The sequence below is a fragment of the Hippocampus bargibanti genome, linkage group LG01, assembly GCF_051943395.1.
Source record: "Hippocampus bargibanti isolate YZ-2025 linkage group LG01, ASM5194339v1, whole genome shotgun sequence".
Lineage (NCBI taxonomy): Eukaryota > Metazoa > Chordata > Actinopteri > Syngnathiformes > Syngnathidae > Hippocampus > Hippocampus bargibanti.
The window spans coordinates 16,046,363-16,065,494 of NC_142734.1; the positions used below are offsets into that span (position 1 = coordinate 16,046,363).

Below are 19,132 nucleotides of genomic sequence, written 5' to 3' on the forward strand. Positions count from 1 at the left end.
TGACAATTTCTCCAGAAATGTAATGAGCAAGTGCTGTGATGTAGCTCTGTGTCAGAGGGTCTTGTATTACACGATTCATGTTTATACGATTACAACGCCATCAATAGGAGAGCAAATCGTTACATTCAAACATCACAGCTCAGAATTAGCCCGGGCCCTCTGCGGAGCTGGTATTCTGCTGCAACCCTGGACCTCTACTGATGACCTACATACAGAACAAATTGGAGCAGAACAAATGGACACAGACGCTCACACAGACGGGGAATGGTTATTATATTTTGTTCTGTCAACTATATTTACATAGTTTGTGTCGGATTATTCCACAAACTGTCGGTTACGTATGCTAAATCCACAACCTGGCTGTCGCATAGCATATTAACAAGGATCATTCAAAAGCACGCGTGCCGAGCAATGACGTGACGCAGCATTGAGACATCTGAAATTTATCAACGAATGCATTATTCTGTTGAAAAAGGCTCGGCTTCCTCGTGTGCAGACTTGCAGTTTGTATGAGCGCTGCCCACTTTGTGGGAGGGACAGCACCAAATGCACATCTCTATCATTTCAGGGCAGAGTCTCATATCACTGCAGCTGTTGCCTGAACTCAGATTGGCTGACCTCAGAGAGCAACGAGCCAAATTGATCACACCCCATGAATGAAAGGAACAATGGAATGGTGAATGGAATTAACAAAATAATCCTGATTTTAATTGGAAGAACCCTCACAATATTGCTGTTGTCCTTTAAAAAAAGAATTTGAGGATTAAACGCAGTATTGAACACTGACAACAAAACAGCAGGCTTATAATGTTTGGGGACAAGGAGAGGTCATTCCATTAGCTTTAACTGGAATGAAGGGTTGTGGTCACCGTGCTCTGGCAAACTCGCGAGCAAGACGTTTTAACAAGGCAAGGAATTCTAAAGTGTGAGTCACGTAATCCATGTTAAAATATGAGGCATGTAAATATAAAGCATTGGTTAAGAAAAAGGCTTGCTCATTGCATTCATAGTTGCCAGCGCAGGTCAGGCCAAAGTTTATTCTACAAGAGATATATTGTATTGCCATTTTCAACGGTTCATTGTGGTTTTAGGTTGACTGGATGTTTTGATTGATATACGTGACAGGCCTTTTTTAATAAGGACTTTGCAACAGTAGAAGATGAGCAAAATTCATAAAATACTGTAGCAGTCTTCTCCAAGAGCAGAATTCCAAATACAGAACATACATTTACTGTCTGACATTAGTCCCGCAACTTCTTTGACGCCTCAAAAACAGTTTGTGTTAAGTGCCAGTTCTTACATTTGTTAGCCGATATGTGATGTTATGTTAGTTTGTGCTCCCTTGGTTCATGATTGTGTTGATGTATAGCGTTGACACTTTGTTTACTAGTCTTTACTTTTTTGGGGATGGGTGGGTGGGGGGTCAATTCAACTAAGAGCGCCCATTGGCATTACCTTCAAACAGCTGGATTGGATTGGATTGGATTGGATTGGATATGCCTTTATTAGTCTCACAGTGGAGAAATTGACATTTCTCTGCTGACACGTACTTAAATGATCAGTGTGGTTATTTTTTCCTGTTTGGAGATGGATGGTTTCCGTTCCATGAAAGAACAGATCTACAGCATGAATTGAAAGGGGTGAAAATATGAATTGCTTGTGTCACGTTTTGCTAGGTGGTGATGGCGGGTGCGGATCCCAAAAAGCGTGAGTGAGTAGGAGGTTGTTTGACAAATTGTATTAAAATACAGGTCAGCAGGAACAAAATGTATCATCTCATCTCATTTTCCGTACCGCTTATTCCTCATTAGGGTCGCGGGGGTTGCTGGAGTCTATCTCAGCTGTCTTCGGGCACGAGGCGGGGGACACCCTGAATTGGTTGCCAGCCAATCGCAGGGCACACAAAGACATACAACAGTCACTCTCACACTCACACCTAGGGAATATTTGGAGTGGTCAATCTGCCTGCCATGCATGTTTTTTGAGTGTGGGAGGAAACCGGAGTACCCGGAGAAAACCCACGCGGGTCCGGGGAGAACATGCAAACTCCACACAGGGAGGCCGGACCGGGACGCGACCGGCGACCTCTGCACTGTGAAGCCGGTGTGCTAACCACTCGACTACCGGGCCGCCGGAACAAAATGTAAAACATCAAAATCATCTGAACGGAAAAAATACAAAGTATCAAAAGAAAATCAAGTGTAAAAGTCCGCCAAGGTTAAACAAACACATGCACAGCATACAATGCATGCAATTGCAGACAAAGCATGCAACAAACAATGAACAGACACAGGATGGTCGTGCCGGGTGTCCTTTTAAGTGTGATTAAAACGACCAGCACCTGCGAGGCTGCAGGCAGGGCTGACGTCGCTACCCGTTGGTCGCCAATCTGATCGGGACGACCAGCACCTGTGCAGGTGCAGGTGGGGCCGACAGCGCCCCCCGTAGGTCGCCAACCAGATCATGACAGTACTCCCCCTTCAAGGGGCTGCTTCCAACAGTCTCCCAAAAGGTCCACTCGCCAGGGAACAATGGTGGAGACGGCAACCGCTGCCTCTCCAGCATACGACGGGCGGCGGCCTGATGGGAACGGGACTCGGCCTGGGGTGGACGAAGACGCGGCACGGATCGTCGTGGGCGTGAGTGCGATCCCTCTCGCACGTTCACGCGACGGCGCATGGCTCAACGTGGACGTCGAACTGCCAGGCACAGAATGGCACCCCGTACCGCCGTATGGGACCAGGTCTCGGCCGGACGCCGACATGGGCGTGAACTGCCCGGCACGAGGAAGGACTGGAGGAAACGAGACCAGTCCTGAGCCGCTCCGGGATCCAGCGGTGAGTGGGGTCTCGGACTGACGTTGACGTGGACGTTGCACGGCTCGTCGTGGATAAGAGTCGATTCGATGCACGACGACAGCGTGGCTGGACGTGGGCGTGCACTGCCAGACACCCAGTGTCACCCTGGACGGCCACCTGGAAGGAGGTCTCGGCCGGACGTTTACGTGGACGTTACGGCTCATCGAGTGACGCAATTCAAACTCGACGAGGCTTGGGATAACGTGGACGTAGCATTGCCAGGCACAGGGTGGAAATGAGACGGGTCCGATGTACCTGCGGGACCCGATGGTTGGTCGGTTCATTCTGTCAGGGTTTGCGAGGTGGTGATGGCGGGTGCGGATCCCAAAAAGCAGGCAGGCGGGAGCATGAGGTTGTTTGACGAATTGTATTAAAATAAAGGTCAGCAGGAACAAAATGTAAAACATCAAAATCATCTAAATGGAAAAAATACAAAGTAGCAAAAGAAGACCAAAAGTAAAAGTCCGCCAAGGTTAAACAAACACATACATAATGCATGCAGCAAACAAGCAGCAAACAATGAACCGACACCGGATGGTCGTGTCGGGTGTCCTTTTAAGTGTCAGTGATTAAAACGACCAGCACCTGCGAGGCTGCAGGCAGGGCTGACGTCACTACCCGTTGGTCGCCAATCTGATCGGGACGACCAGCACCTGTGCAGGTGCAGGCGGGGCCGACAGCGCCCCCTGTAGGTCGCCAACCAGATCATGACAGCTTGACTTTTTCTTCACGTTCAGGATCATTTTTTTTATCTTCTGTGTATTTTGATTGGAAGAATGTGGTAACATTTTTTGTGTGTGCAGATGTGCCTAAATAATGGTAACACTGCCGTATATTTATTCGTGACACAAATCATAAGGTCACTTTATTGACAATGTTTATTGTGCTGACAATTGAAGAACTCTTGAGCTGTAACAAGCCCACCAAATTATTATTACAATTACAGTGTTGACAACATTTACATTCATGAATGGACACCTTACAACTCAACATTTGTCAAAATATACAGTATACCACTAATATTTTGCAAACATAAACACTCAAATTGGTTTAATGAGCACAAGTGCCAACTGAAAAGTTGCAAGATATTAAAACAGTGTTAAGCCAGACTCCTAATTATCAGTGCAGATAACGGTATGTGTCACGCAAGACAGTTTCAGTGTGGAGAAATCTTATGACTAAGTTGTGCATCTGTACGTGTGAGCCATGTATACGCGTCCCTCAGGTCTTAAAAAGTGCAGCAGCAGTCACAGCTGTTAGAGCCACAGCAACCACAGGCCCCCAAATCATCCACAGCTTCTGAAACAAGTGATGACACAAAAATGGAAACATGAGCGTCACCATGTGAAAGCCTCCCTCTGGCAGACATGTCAATGGAAAGAGACCAAGGTGGCGCAGCACAGAATGCCAGTATATAAAGATGAGGATGAGCTCATCCAAAGTCGCTGCGAGAAAAGCCTCTTAGTGTCCAAACATAACAAACATATGTCATATATTGAAGCTGTATGATTAGAAAGGTTAAATTGCCATGGACCAGATTATTATTATTGTTGCCAAAAGGAAGGCATTGGGAATGAGGGCGGTACCAAAGCCATGCAGTTATCTGGAGGACATTGATGAGCATGAGAGATGTGGGCAGGAATAACATATACCTTTACTACCACAATGCGCCGAAGCACCATAACAGCAAAGCCAGGACAAGGCCGATGACTATGGCTTGAACAGGCAGCATTAGGAATGTCTACAGAAGGGAAGTGATATTATAATAATCAACTATGTGCTATGGGACATACTATTGATTAACACGGGTACATCCTTCAGTTAGGAGTGTTTTTAATGGGATTCAGAAAAAAAAACACCAAATGAGAACAGAGAAATTCTCAGACTGACATTATTCCAATCATACAAATGGTAGAATTATTTGGCCACAGAGAAATGACCAATAAATAAATAATCACACCTTTTCTTTTTGGTAGTTGTATAAAAACCAAAGCAGATCTCCTGTTGAGGGCAAAAGTCATATGTTGTGCAAATAACTGATAGGGCAGCTTTTTTGATTGGAGATGTCACATGACATCAGACTTTTCGCAAAGGTCATGTAACTGTGGGAGATGGAGCAACACTCACCTTTGTTCCTTTCTCCTGTAATTCCTTCATGTTGGCTTTGCACTCCTGCAGTTCGTTCAAAAGTGAATATTTCTCCTGCTCCGTCTTCTCGTATTCTTCCTTTAGGTCAGTGAGCTCTGTCTTGGTCTCATCATACTATATAGAAGAAAACACAATTTTAGCCAAACATACCTATAAATAGCAAATTAAGAAAAAAATGACAATTTTGCACTCAATTACAGTATTTCTCATCCTGGATTTTAAATTAATCTCAATCAACAAGTATGCAGATCGCAGCAACATTTTAGCTACACCCAACCAATTCTTACTCGGAGACTGTCTGCCGCCCTTCAGTGACCCAATGATTTCCAAGAACTCCGATTTCAGATACTTGCTGCAAGCTCTGCTTAACTCATTCACTGCCACTTCCGAATTTATTCGGCAATTGAAAATATGACTTGGAGCGCCATTCCCAAATTTGTTTGTGATTTTCTTGCGGGGGGTGCCGTTTAAGCGCTGGTCAGACCTCTGGCAAAGTTTTTTCCTTACCACTGGGGGAGCAGCATTTGCCTTTTGTACAGCCGCCCCTACTTGCACCTCATATTACTCTAGACCGGGGGTCTCAAACTCGCAGCCCGCGGGCCAAATGCGGCCCCCGAAAGAATATTTTGTGGCCCGCCTTGATATGAAAGATTGTTAGTGCGGCCCGCATGATTGATATGAATGAAACTTGTGTGTGGAGCTGAACAAGTAGGCAATAGAAGCCATGTTTTGGACAGTTCATGTTCAATATTTTATTTATGTTAAGAAAGTTAAAGGTTAAAGAACTGTGAATACAGACATTTGAAACTTTATTATAATAATTAGTTTTCCTGTGGTTTTTTTCAGTCGTCTGTATCTGCCTTATGATATAATCATTTGATTTATTTATTGCTGGTTAATTTATTTTTTATTCATTTTTCCATTTATTCATTTAATTCATTTTTTGTATGTTAAAAATAAAGATTTTCACAACATTGGAATGTTTTATCTGTGCTTTTCTTGTGGAAATCCTGATGCGGCCCAGCCTCACCCAGACTCTGCCTACAGCGGCCCCCGGGTCAATTAAGTTTGAGACCCCTGCTCTAGACCCATATAACTTAGGAATTAACTCTTTTTTTCTGATGAAAGAAGAGAGTCTCAGGTTTGTTATGCTAAATTAAATATTGATGTAGTCCTTAAACTCAATATTCTGTGTGTCCTGGAATTTGAGTGAAAATGACAAAAAACACCTTTCGCACTCGAGCGGACACATTTTTGCACATTGTTTGGCAGTGAATGAGTTAAATTGCCTTTCATGGCGCTCTCTCATTTACTGTATGATACTGTCGCTTTTCATGACCACTCCTGCATGCTTTTGTATCAGGACAGTGACTTTTGAGGTGGATGTATATGTACAACCCTGTCTTACTTTGTTGCCAGTTGAAACGTGAACAGCAGTTGAAATCTTGTAAATGAGAACGTCTTTCCTCTCCATGAGTCGTCACCTTACCGTGGTGGAGGGGTTTGTGTGTCCCAATGATCCTAGGAGCTAGGTTGTCTGGGGCTTTACGCCCCTGGTAGGGTCACCCATGACAAACAGGTCCTAGGTGAGGGACCAGACAAAGTATGACTCAGAAGACCCCGTGTGAAGAGAAAGAAAAATGGATCTGGTTTTCCCTTGCCCGGACGCGGGTCACCGGGGCCCCTCTCTGGAGCCAGGCCTGGAGATGGGGCTCGTTGGCGAGCGCCTGGTGGCCGGGCCTACACCCATGGGGCCCGGTCGGTCGGGCTCAGCCCGAAGGGGAAACGTGGGTCCCCCTTCTCAAGGGCCCACCACCCATGGGAGGGTCCAGAGGGGTCGGGTGCATTATGAGCTGGGCAGCAGCCAAAGGCGGGGACCCTGGCGGTCCGACCCTTGACTGCAGAAGCTAGCTCTTGGGACATGGAATGTCAACTCTCTTACAGGGAAGGAGCCTGAGCTGGTGCACGAGGTCGAAAAGTTCCGACTAGACATAGTTGGGCTTGCCTCCACACACAGCCTGGGTTCCGGTACCAGCCCTCTCGAAAGGGGTTGGACTCTCTTCCACTCTGGAGTTGCCCACGGTGAGAGGCGTAGAGCAGGTGTCGGCATACTTATTGCCCCCCGACTCGCCGCCTGTACTTTGGGATTCACCCCGGTAGACGAAAGGGTTGCTTCCCTCCGCCTTCGGGTGGGGGGGACGGGTTCTGACTGTTGTCTGTGCATATGCACCAAACAGCAGTTCAGTGTACCCATCCTTTTTGGAGACCTTAGTGGATGTGCTGGAGAGCGCTCCCCCTGGGGACTCCCTTGTTCTGCTGGGCGATTTCAATGCTCATGTGGGCAATGACAGTGAGACCTGAAGGGGCGTGATTGGGAGGAACTGCCCCCCCGTTCAGAACAGGAGAGGTGTTTTGTTATTGGACTTCTGTGCTCGACACGAATTGTCTATAACAAACACTTTATTCAAACATAAGGGTGTCCATATGTGCACGTGGCACCAGGACACCCTAGGTCGCAGTTCGCTGATTGACTTTATAGTTGTATCACCGGATTTGCGGCCTCATGTTTTGGACACTCGAGTGAAGAGAGGGGCGGAGCTGTCAACTGATCACCACCTGGTGGTGAGTAGGCTCCGTTGGTGGGGGAAGATGCCAGTCCGACCTGGAAGATCCAAACGTGTTGTGAGGGTTTGTTGGGAACGTCTGGCTGAATCCCCTGTCAGAAGGAGTTTCAACTCCCACCTCCGGCAGAACTATACACATGTCCCGGGGGAGGTGGGTGACATTGAGTCCGAATGGACCATGTTCCGTACCTCCCTTGCTGAGGCGGCAAATCAGAGTTGTGGCCATAAGGTGGTTGGTGCCTGTCGTGGCGGCAACCCCAGTACTCGCTGGTGGACACCAGTAGTAAGGGATGCCGTAAAGCTGAAGAAGGAGTCCTATCGGGCCTGTATAGCCTGTGGGACTCCTGAGACAGCTGACAGGTATCGATTAGCCAAGCGGAATGCAGCCTCGGTGGTCGCCGAGGCAAAAACACGGGCATGGGAAAAGTTCGGTGAGGCCATGGAAGCCGATTTCCGGACCGCTTCGAGGAAATTCTGGTTCACCATCCGGCGTCTCAGGAGGGGAAAGCAGTGCACCACTAACACTGTGTACTGTTAGAGTGGGGCGCTGCTGACCTCGACTCGAGACGTCGTGAACCGGTGGGCAGAGTACTTCGAAGACCTCCTCAACTCCACCAACACGCCTTCCTTGGAGGAAGCAGTGTCTGGGGACTCCGAGGTGGGCTCTCCGATCCTTGTGACTGAAGTCACCGACGTGGTTAAAAAGCTCCTCGGTGGCAAGGCAAAGGTGGCAAGGGTTGACGAGATCCGACCGGAGTTCCTAAAGGCTCTGGATGTTGTGGGGCTGTCCTGGCTGACACGCCTCTGCAACATTGTGTGGTCATCGGGGAGAGTACCTCTGGATTGGCAGACCGGGGTGGTGGTCCTCCTTTTTAAAAAGGGGGACCGCAGGGTGTGTTCCAACTACAGAGGGATCACACTCCTCAGCCTCCCTGGAAAGGTCTATTCAGGGATCCTAGAGGGGCGGGTCCGTCGGAAAGTCCAGCCTCAGATTGAGGAGGAACAGTGTGGTTTTCGTCCCAGCCGCGGACCAGCTCTACACCCTTAGCAGGGTCCTCGAGGGTGCATAGGAATACGCCCAACCAGTCTACATGTGCTTTGTGGATTTGGAGAAAGCGTTTGACCGTGTCCCTCGTGGAGTTCTGTGGGGGGTGCTTCGGGAATATGGGGTACAGGAGCGCCTGATACAGGCCGTTTGGTCCCTATACGACCGATGTCACAGTCTGGTTCACATTGCCGGCAATAAGTCGGAATCGTTTCCAGTGAGGGTTGGGCTCTGCCAAGGCTGCCCTTTGTCACCGATTCTGTTCATAACCTTTATGGACAGGATTTCTAGGTGCAGCCGAAGCGTTGAAGGTTTCTGTTTTGGTGGCCTCAGTATAGCATCTCTGCTTTTTGCAGATGATGTGGTACTGTTGGGGCCGTCAAGTGGAGCTCTCCAACTCTCGCTTGAGCGTTTCGCAGCCGAATGAGAAGCGGTTGGGATGAGAATCAGCACCTCCAAAACATACGGTTCTCAGTCGGAAAAGGGTGGAGTGCCCTCTCCGGGTCGGGGAGGAGATTTTGCCTCAAGTGGAGGAGTTTAAGTATCTGGGTGTCTTGTTCACGAATGAGGGTGTAAGGGAGCGAGAGGTCGACAGGCGGATTGTGGTGAAGAAGGAGCTGAGCCACAAAGCAAAGCTCTCAATCTACCTGTCGATCTACATCCCAACCCTCATCTATGGTCATGAGCTATGGGTTGTGTCGGAAAGAACGACATCCCGGATGCAAGCAGCCGAAATAAGCTTTCTCCGTCGGGTGTCCGGGCTCTCCCTTAGAGATAAGGTGAGAAGCTCGGTCATCCGGGAGGGGCTCAAAGTCGAGCCGCTTCTCCTCCACATCAAGAGGAGCCAGATGAGGTGGCTCGGGCATCTGATTAGGATGCCCCCGGGACGCCTCCCTCGTGAGGTGTTCCGAGCATGCCCCACTGGCAGGAGACCCCGGGCACGCTGGAGAGACTATGTCTCCCAGCTAGCATGGGAACGCCTCGGGATCCGCCAGGACGAGCTAGAAGAAGTGGTTGGGGAGAGGGAAGTCTGGGCTTCCCTACTGAAGCTGCTGCCCCCGCGACCCGACCCCGGATAAGCGGCAGAAGATGGATGGATAACGTCTCTTGAGTTGTAAACTTTGTGTGTGTTGGGAGAGGGGGGGGGTAGTCAAGTCAATTACTGCCATCTACTTTTTGACCAAGCTGTTTCTGGAGATTGTTGCAGAAAGGTTGCTGAGGTGGTGAGTGTATCAGTAGAGCTTCTCACAAAAGACTGCTTTCTCCTGATCAGCAGGGCATTTGTGTCTTTGTGTTGTCATATTACAGTATTTGTTATTTTTGTTTTTCCCCCCCCCCCAAGATGGCAACACGTGAACACGCAGTGGCTCCTCTCTCTGCCTTGCACGCTGCGTCTGAGAGGACAGTAATTTCGTCTGTGCTGTATGTCATGCATATTCACATACAGTAAAGTCTCGTTATATCGATATCGGATATATCGATAGTCCCGGTTATATCGATACTATTTCTATGCACGCACGGAGAAAATTACATGCAAACAGGGTCGGATATATCGATAGTCCCGGTTATATCGATATTTTTTCGGACTCCCTTGAATATCGATATAACGAGACTTTACTGTATTTGACAATAAAGCTGACTTTGACTTCGATACTCCCTCGAACAACAATAATTCTATTCAGCTTTCTGTTAAACTGCAGTAAAAGGGAAGGGATTGTTCACACATGCTCATGCAGCCTGTTAAACCGGACATGAAACATGACTGTCTGCTTTTCAGGATTGCATCAGAAGATGACTCAACAAGTAGTGCACGTTTGTATGGAACATCAAACAGTGTCCGCGTTGTTGCCTCGAGAGAGTCCCTTTTTCGTTGTTACCGCTTATTAGACACCAGTATGTTGAGAAACGAGTTACAGAGTTAATCTTAAAGCTACCGCATGCTACTTGGTCCCGTTCACACGTTCAATTCCATGAGAGTTAAATTGTCACATGACATTAAAATTAAATCCTACAAGCAAACAGGTGGCTGGGTGTGTGAGCATGATCATTATAGTCACATTTAAATGCATAATAGTTTTTTAAAAACGGCATCCTTGTTGGTGCACAGACTGAACTTCTTCCAAAACAACGCTAGCCCTAAAGCGAATTAACATTTGCAGAGTCAATAAAATGATTTATAAATACAGAGATATCTCGGTTTACGAACGTTAAATTCGCGAGAATATAATCTTGGCATACGAACTACTTTTCGGCGGACAACCAAACCACACAGCGCCACAGTGGCTTGCGGAATAGTTTTCGGCGGATGAACACCAAACCACACGGTCGAACAGCGCCACGGTGGCTAGCGGACTAGTTTTCCACACACCCTTTGAGTGCAGACGTGGTTTGCTATCAAGTGTAGTACTTTTGCTATTATGGCACCGAAAAAGACCCCACCACAGGCTAGTGTTCAGCCGAAGAGGACACAAAACAAAATTACAGTCGAGCAGAAGAAGGAGATCATCGAAAAACACGAACGAGGTGTGCGTTTGCGTGACTTAGCGTCCCAGTACCAGTATGCTAAGTCGACCATTGCTTAGTGTGGCTATGCATGTTTATGCGTTGTCTACGGTCTCAGGCAATAGAAGAGGTTGAAAAACAGCTGTTGATTTGGATTAACGAAAAGCTGCTAGAAGGGGACATTGTGAGTGAGGGCATTATCGCCGAGAAAGCACCGCAACTTCACTCAGATATCATCAAGAGGCAACTACATCAACGACCATCACAAAGGTAAATAAAACGACTTTATTATACTGTACAGTTTATTTCTTGAATTATTATACATAAAATAGGTATATTTTGTGTAGTTTTCAGGCTTATTTAGTACATACAGTAAAGTCTCGTTATATCGATATCGGATATATCGATAGTCCCGGTTATATCGATACTATTTCTATGCACGCAAGGAGAAAATTACATGCGCGCAGGGTCGGATATATCGATAGTCCCGGTTATATCGATATTTTTCGGACTCCCGAGAATATCGATATAACGAGACTTTACTGTATTTATGTTTTATGGGGACCTGGGAATGGATTATTCTCATTTTTAATTGTTTCTTATGGGAAATAAATGTTTGGCAGACAAACTTTTCGCCTTACACACACTTTCTGGGAACCAATTCAATTCGTAAGCTGAGGTATCCCTGTACACTGTATGTTATGAGGATGAAAAGAAAGAAAAGTGAATTTGGGTTGGTGAGGTAGCTGGAAAGTTCATGTGTTACAACTCTTGTGATTTAAAAGGCTTTTGAAACAGACAGGCACGAAGTAACTTAAAGAAATTAGCTTGCGTCATTGACTCTCCAAACTATATTCGCGACAATTCGTGATAGGCAGAAGATCTACATGAATTAACCAATATATTCCCTTTTTTATTTAGAGTTATAGTATGATATTTTTCTGATGTAAAGTACAATATGTCTTGGCTCACTAAATGTTTGGGAAACACCGGCTTAGATGACTTAAAGCCCACCTTTCTCTGCATGTTATCCTTGTTGTAAGCAGCCTCATCCAGTTGGGTCTGTAGCTTGCTGCTATCCAATTGATGCTGAAGCTCCAAAGCTACCAGCTTCTTTTCCAGCTCCTGTTGAGACCTCTCAAGTGATTTTAGGCTGTTGCTTAGCTCTGCATTCTGGCCACGTGAACTAGTAGCAAACAGAAAAAACACTAATTTCAACAGGTGTTGGATCACAAGTACAAGCGTGATATACATATACATATAGAAGATGGACTTCTCTGTTGTGTAATGGAATAAAAAAACTCACAAAACTGAATGTTTGCAATTAAAATGGACACATGGCAAAATCATCGACAGAATGAAATGCAGACTAAGAAAAATACATGCAAGATGGAGCAGCAAATAGGTAAGTTGACCCTGATTGGTCCTCTAATGTTGGAGGTCCACGTTTCATGAATTGCTGTAACATTGTTCTTGCAATGCCCCAACAGGTCAATTAAAACTGTTCTTCTAAGTACTGACCTGACAAGCTCTTTCTCCAACTGCTGCAGCTTCTGCTGCATCACCTCATTTTTAGCACCCAGCGCTGTACTTTTTTGCTCCCAGTCGCCCTTTGCTTTCTGATGGGCCTTGTGGAGTTCCTCTTTTTCTGTCCTGAGGGAAGTGAACTCACTTTGCAGACTCCCCTTTTCTTTCTGATGCTTATTCATTAATTCCTGTTTCTCCAGACGTAAATTAGAACACTCCTTCTGAAGTCCGTTACACTCCAACTGCATGGACTGCAACTCATTGGCTGTTAAAAAAAAAAAAAAAAAAAAAAAAACACAAGAACAAATTAATGTACTGAATTAACATCTATCTGTTTGTGTGACGCACATTGGGTTGCATTGTGAATGAAATGTGCTATATCCATTAAGATGCCTTGTTTGCCTAGCCGTGTGTCAGTAAATCTAAATTTATCCATTCATCTATCTGCAAACTCAAGATGGCACAGTGTCTTGAGATACCAGTTTAATTTCTTTCGTAACTAAAAACACAAAAACTCAACTGAAATGGCATTAAACGATTTCTGTCGTGGCATTCCCCCAAAAGTAAATTATGTTTTTGTTATTTTAATTGGGAATGAAAACGCTCTATACTATTGCATTAAAAAACAAAGGAACTACATAATTTTCTAGAATGTGAAACATGAAGCAGGTACGGATAATGAAGTCATTCTACAATCCAATTTAGTGTGCTGTTGCTTCTGGTGTGCCTGCCCTGACTGACCATCAGCAAACAGAATACGTACACGATACAGTCAGACAGACACAAAGGAAGAAAAATACGTTGATTCTACTATACTGTTACTTTCTATAATATGAGTCCTTTTTTCATAGAGGATAAAGCAGATATGCATGTGAGTATTGTTATATTATCTATTGACTTTGTTGTTCCACCATTTGTGTTCAAACATCAATTGCTTAAAAGACAACCGACATCACTTTTTTGTTTCCGAACTGACATCAGAAAAACGTTTTATAGCATCTAAAATACCCAAAACACACTGTATGAAATTTTTAGTCAAAGGCAAAACACCAATAAAAATGACTTAAAATGTGCTGAAACTGCAAAAAATTGAAACCAGATGTGGCCAGTTTCAGAAGGTCCCGCCCCCTTGTTCATGGTGTCACTCAAGAGGTCTTGACTTGCTCGAGAATCAAAACAATGGCTTCAGATTCGGAGAACATGCTTTGTTGTTACTCATCCAGTTATGATTCAAATAGTTCTGAAGAGGAAAGAATACATGTTTGCAATCAATTAAAGAATTTATTCTGTGCCATTTTGAGGCAACAGGGGGGGATGTCGCACCCAAAAAAGACAGAAGATGGCGACAAAGCTCCGTGTGGAAATTTGCTTAAAATTTTTGTCACAACACACACGGATTCACCATCGCGTTATTTATGTTTTCCTTCTAATTTCGCCATCAACACGGATCTACACGAAGTTTTCAGACCAAACAAAGTACCGCAAAATGCAGTGACGTGATTAAAGGACTGTTACAGTGTGTCCTTTCTCGGTCAGGGGCGTTCCTTTAGTGACGTGACGTGAGGACTCGTCACCAACTCAAAAACAAGACTTCCGGAATATTCAGCGCAAGTCTTAAAACGTAAAATATAGCTATATGCGGTGGAATCTTTGTAAAATACGCTCAGTATAAGTCATTTGAAGCGATTTTACAAATTATGGACACAACTTGTCCGTAGGTGTCGTTTGTCCTTTAAAGGGTTGTAAAATGGCAACTATTAATGATAATGACTTGCACGTCAATGGGAACTTAGAATGTGTTCGCTGAGGTGGACAATTTACAAAATGTGGCCACTTTAATTCACTCATTCACTGACATTCGCAAATTTATTTGGGAAATGAAAATATGACTGTCATTTGGTTGGCGACCAACGGGTGGTGCTGTCAGCCCCGCCGGCAGCTGCACAGGTGTTGGTCATTCCAATCCGTGGCAGACTGTCACGTTCTGGTTGGTGACCAATGGATAGCGCTGACGGGCCCGCCCTCAGTTGCAGAGGTGTTGGTCGTCCTTATCAGTGGCAGTTAAAAGGACTCCCGGCACGACCATTCCGTGTCGGGTTATTGTATGTGTTTGCTTCACCATGTCAGGTTTTTTCCATCTTGGCAGATTTTTACTCATGGTTTTCTTTGATACTTTGTACTTTTCTGTTCGGATGACTATGATGTTTTAGATTTTGTTCCTGCTGACTTTATTACAATTTGTCAAATACAACTTCCTGCTCCCTCCGGCCTGCTTTTTTTGGGATCTACAACTACCATCACCACCTCGCAAACCGTGACAATGACGTAGAATGCCACTCCCGAATTTCTTCAGGTTTTGGTTTTTCATGCTTGGGTGCTGATAAAGCTCTGGCCATGGCCTCTGGCAATGTTTTTTTCCTTTTCCCTTTTTTCCAATGTCAGCGCTTTGTTCCAGCTTTAGCTGTTGTTAAAGCGCTATGTAAACCAATATGAATGTATTGCAATGTATTTTGGAGTGCAATTGGAGTCCAATTGCAATGTATTTTGGAGACCCATGTAATTTAGTAATTTACTCTTTTTTTATGAAAGAAAAAGTCAATATTCTGTGGGTTCTGGAATTCAAGTGACAATGACAAAAACCTGGCACTGGAGTGGACACATTCTTGCACGTCTGGCAGTTAATGAGTTAATGGCCTGTGCATCTGTTCACCATAGTCAGTTGTAACTGTCAATATTAGAATATTTATCTTAATAGCAATACTTCAAATGATCCGGTATCACAAAGTAAATTTACAACCTTACGTACCTTGTATTTCTGCAGTTTTTTGCCACTGCTTGCCCTGCTGCTGGAGATCCCTCTGCAGGTCATCAATCTCACGCTCGTATTCGCTGGCAGTCTGACGCCATTTTTCCAAATCCTTGGAGACGGTTGCCAGGTTAAACTCGATTGCACTTACGTCACGTTCCCGCTCAGCGGACGCTGCCTCCAGGATTCGTTTCAGCGATTTCACCTCATCGCGTGAACTTTGTAGCTCGTCACGTAAACTAGAGGAGACGTCTGTCTGCTCTCTGAGGACATCCATCTCATCTTGGAGCTGCCGCAGTTGACCTATTCAAAGAATGTTCATTATATAAAATAGTGGTACAAATATTTTTTAACATCTTGATCGAAGGTATTAATTGCAGTTTGCCTTCTTAATTTGACAGGCACTATTGTTACCGAATATCAAATAGCACCTATTATATACCTTGAAGAAATGTGACCTGTTTTGCAGAATCATCAGCTTGTTGTTTCTTGTCCTTTTTCTCTTTAATGAGGATACCTACAAAGCGTGAGATAATATTTTATCTCTGTTTACCTGTACTTGATCTGGGAAAAAAAGGCCACAATATTTATTTCGCACAATTTTTACCTTCTAGCTCCATGCATTTGTGCCTCTCTGTGTTGGCCTGATCCTGAGCCTTTCCAAGTTCATCATTCAAGCGCTGAATTGTTTTCTCATAGTCGCTTGAGGACCCCATATTTGTCCCTGTGAGATCATCTGAGAAAGTGATCAAGAAGAATGGTTATCCAAAGTCAAAACAGCTATTCTTTCAAGTGATGGTCAGTTGTAAATGTTAACATTCCTGTCTTCCAACAAAAGGTTGTGGAATGTTTCCGGGGTCATAACAGGAAAGCAAACATGGCATTCTGTGTCATCGTGAAAATAGGAGGCTAACTTAAAGTCCTTTCAAGTTAATTCTGCTTAAATCCAAAATATTTAACGACAGCTGACCCGTTAGTTGATTTCCCAAGCTATTAAAATATGCCCATGACATAATCTAATTGCCAACCCAGAAAGGAAAGGAATTCCATTATGTGCATTTAGCTCAGTCATTCAAAACGGTTTACAAGCTATGTTATTCGCACTCCTACACTACCTTGCAGCAGCAGCAGCAGCATAGTAATACACAGACAAGAAGAATAAACTAACTGGGCTGTCATAGTTTTTTTCTTGGGTGAAAACAAGCTCTAGAAATACTTGATGGTTTGCACTTTCCACTGAATATCTTGATCCACTAATCTGTGATGGCTGGACAAAGGTGATCATAGGCCGAGCATTTGGCAGAAAAGAAAAAGCAGTCACAACATTTTAAAGCATGTCAGCCATAAAAGGACCCATCCGACAAGTGTGCTGCAGTATTTGCCACAGAGGCTCGCAACATGCCACTCTCGCATTGCTGTCTTAATGTTACTGTCCATTTCCATACACATTCACAGAGGCACCTTTGGATGGGACCAAGGAAACCAAGTAACTACTGTCGGCTGGTGGCACTCTCCAAATCAAGTGCATGGCCATTCTGCAAAGGCCAGAAGCTGAAATGCATCCTATTTTTTGTGCGTTTCAATATGCCTGCATATTCATAAATGAGAAAGTGAGTGGGTGCCCTGTGAATAGAGTGGTCTTTGTCAAGTTGAGATAAATAAAATGAAAAAAGAGAAATATCAAACTAATATAATCTCTTTAGCCACAATAGTCCAACATAGATTGGGTGTCACACAGTCCAAGTATTAATGGGATTAGAATGTACAAAAATACCTTTTCGGGAGATTGGATACTGAGCATCATGCTGCGTGATGACAACCAAAAAACAGGCATGGAATTTCTTTTTTTAGCTCAAGTGCTGAAGGCTACTGTCGGCCCAGCTTTTCCCCTGCCGCTTTCCACCCCAATGAATGAAACAGCCATTATTTGACATGAACCTGCTGGATAATTGTATACAGAATTACAGAATTCCGACAATCATAAAATAATCAATGGGCTGCACATTTGGGTGCTTTCTTAAAATTGATCCAGGAATGCCACAGGAATGCTGTGAGGATGCCACACTCACTATGCCGGTGCAGTGACAGTGAAGCATAACAAATACAGTTATGTAAAATGAATTCCACTTGTGAATCGTCTTGAAAGGGCGTCATAACATTTCACCAAGACTGCATTATGCTGTGCATTCAATTGTCCATTTTAAATGTCACTGGTTATTCTGTGGACATGCTCTCAGGTCAAAGACTCTTCTAATAGAATAGGCTGTTGACACTAGAGACACTTAAACAAGGTCATCATCTTCTAAAGTCGTGTAACTGCCTCCACTGAAGGTTGTCTAACTGATTCGTCAGAGCAGATTAAAACCATTGAAGACCGAAGCAGTTTATCTAATTCGTGTAGCAAAACATTCAGTTACCTTTTATCACTGATATGTTGTTCATTGGATCACTCAGCTTCTTCTCTTCCATTACTTTATCTGTAAAGAAGTATTAATGCAGATTACATAAAAAATACACGGAGCAAAAAAAAAATGGACGATTTGAAATTGACTAACAATTATCCAACAGTGCGTGTTAATTCACGAACAAGATATATGCAGTGTCCATCACGTTGAAACAATGTAAATAAAGTTTAAACTCGCAAACATACGATTACCTCAATTAACTTAGGTCCTGCAGTTTTGTATTGTTCAGTGGCTACAGCAGTCCTTGACAGAACTCTTCTCCAACTATCACATTTTTTTCAGATGCAAAACGGAATACACCAACCAGCGAGAGTTCAGGGGGCTGCACATAACACTTTAGTGGCAAATCTCACCAACATTGCCACATCGAAACTTGACGCGATAAAATGTGGTCAAAATGTGAAATACAACATATTTCGTCTGATTCAAATGCAACGCTACTGGTAGTGGAAAATGAATATTCGTAAAAGACATTTACTACCCCTGTATTTTGTGGTCACATTGGCCTGGCCCTCCGCACTCGGTCATGCATCTGAGTCCCAGCCAGCATCACGGAAGCTGCAGCTGCATGCTGACACTGAGAGGTTTTGTTTAGGGAGATGCTTTGTGGCCAACTGCAGTTCGATGTAAAGGCCAGAGAATATGAACGACACAGAACTATAAAAGGACTCATATACAGTATATTATTTGATGCAACATAATAATATAATAATAATAATAATAATAATAATAATAATAATAATAATAATAATAATAATAATAATAATAATAATAATAATAACACATTTCATTTTAAAGCGCCTTTCAAAACTCTCAAGGACACTTTACAGTCACAGGCTAAATTCTTGCATCTTAAAAAAATATATTAATTGTAAAAAATGTAATACTAGTTGCATTGTAAAATGAACATTTTCATCACATATTTATTTGCCCAAAACAAGCCTCTATATGTGAAATTTAGAGTTCATAACCACTGTGGCATGCATTTAGAATACTACAAATAATACAGGTTTATTCATCTATCTTTGCTACAAACTTATAGTCACAGGCAAAATAACTCAATACGCTTCCAGTGCGTGACAGTCAATACATAATTGACAATTGCATCAATTTTTGTGACATTTTCCCCGAATGTAAATCAGAATCAGATCAGAATT

General features: G+C 44.2%; 2 protein-coding genes across 5 annotated transcripts in view; both read right to left on the bottom strand.

Annotated features, from left to right (window-relative positions):
* Positions 1–5,105, bottom strand: part of abhd6b (abhydrolase domain containing 6, acylglycerol lipase b) — a 12,170-nt gene extending 7,065 nt beyond the window's left edge. Inside the window, exon 1 of the mRNA XM_089000004.1 lies at positions 4,986–5,105. The gene's annotated coding sequence lies outside the window, so the exon portion shown is untranslated. The remainder of the gene's footprint in view (positions 1–4,985) is intronic.
* slmapb (sarcolemma associated protein b) lies at positions 3,235–18,259 on the bottom strand. 4 transcript variants are annotated; one of them, XM_088999974.1, is made up of 10 exons: positions 18,167–18,259; positions 17,928–17,987; positions 16,118–16,246; positions 15,953–16,027; positions 15,511–15,813; positions 12,699–12,969; positions 12,192–12,363; positions 4,986–5,120; positions 4,511–4,599; positions 3,235–4,154 (listed from the first exon to the last, which is right to left on the bottom strand). In XM_088999974.1, the coding sequence occupies exons 2-9, from the start codon at positions 17,977–17,979 to the stop codon at positions 4,516–4,518; spliced, it is 1,221 nt and encodes a 406-aa protein (XP_088856100.1). In that variant the 5' UTR covers positions 17,980–17,987; positions 18,167–18,259; the 3' UTR covers positions 3,235–4,154; positions 4,511–4,515. The 4 variants fall into 4 exon arrangements, with proteins under 4 accessions (XP_088856100.1, XP_088856090.1, XP_088856118.1 ...); XM_088999964.1 differs by having other exon boundaries at positions 3,237–4,157; XM_088999992.1 differs by lacking the exon at positions 4,511–4,599 and having other exon boundaries at positions 3,238–4,154.
* Between the last annotated feature and the right edge of the window lie 873 nt (positions 18,260–19,132).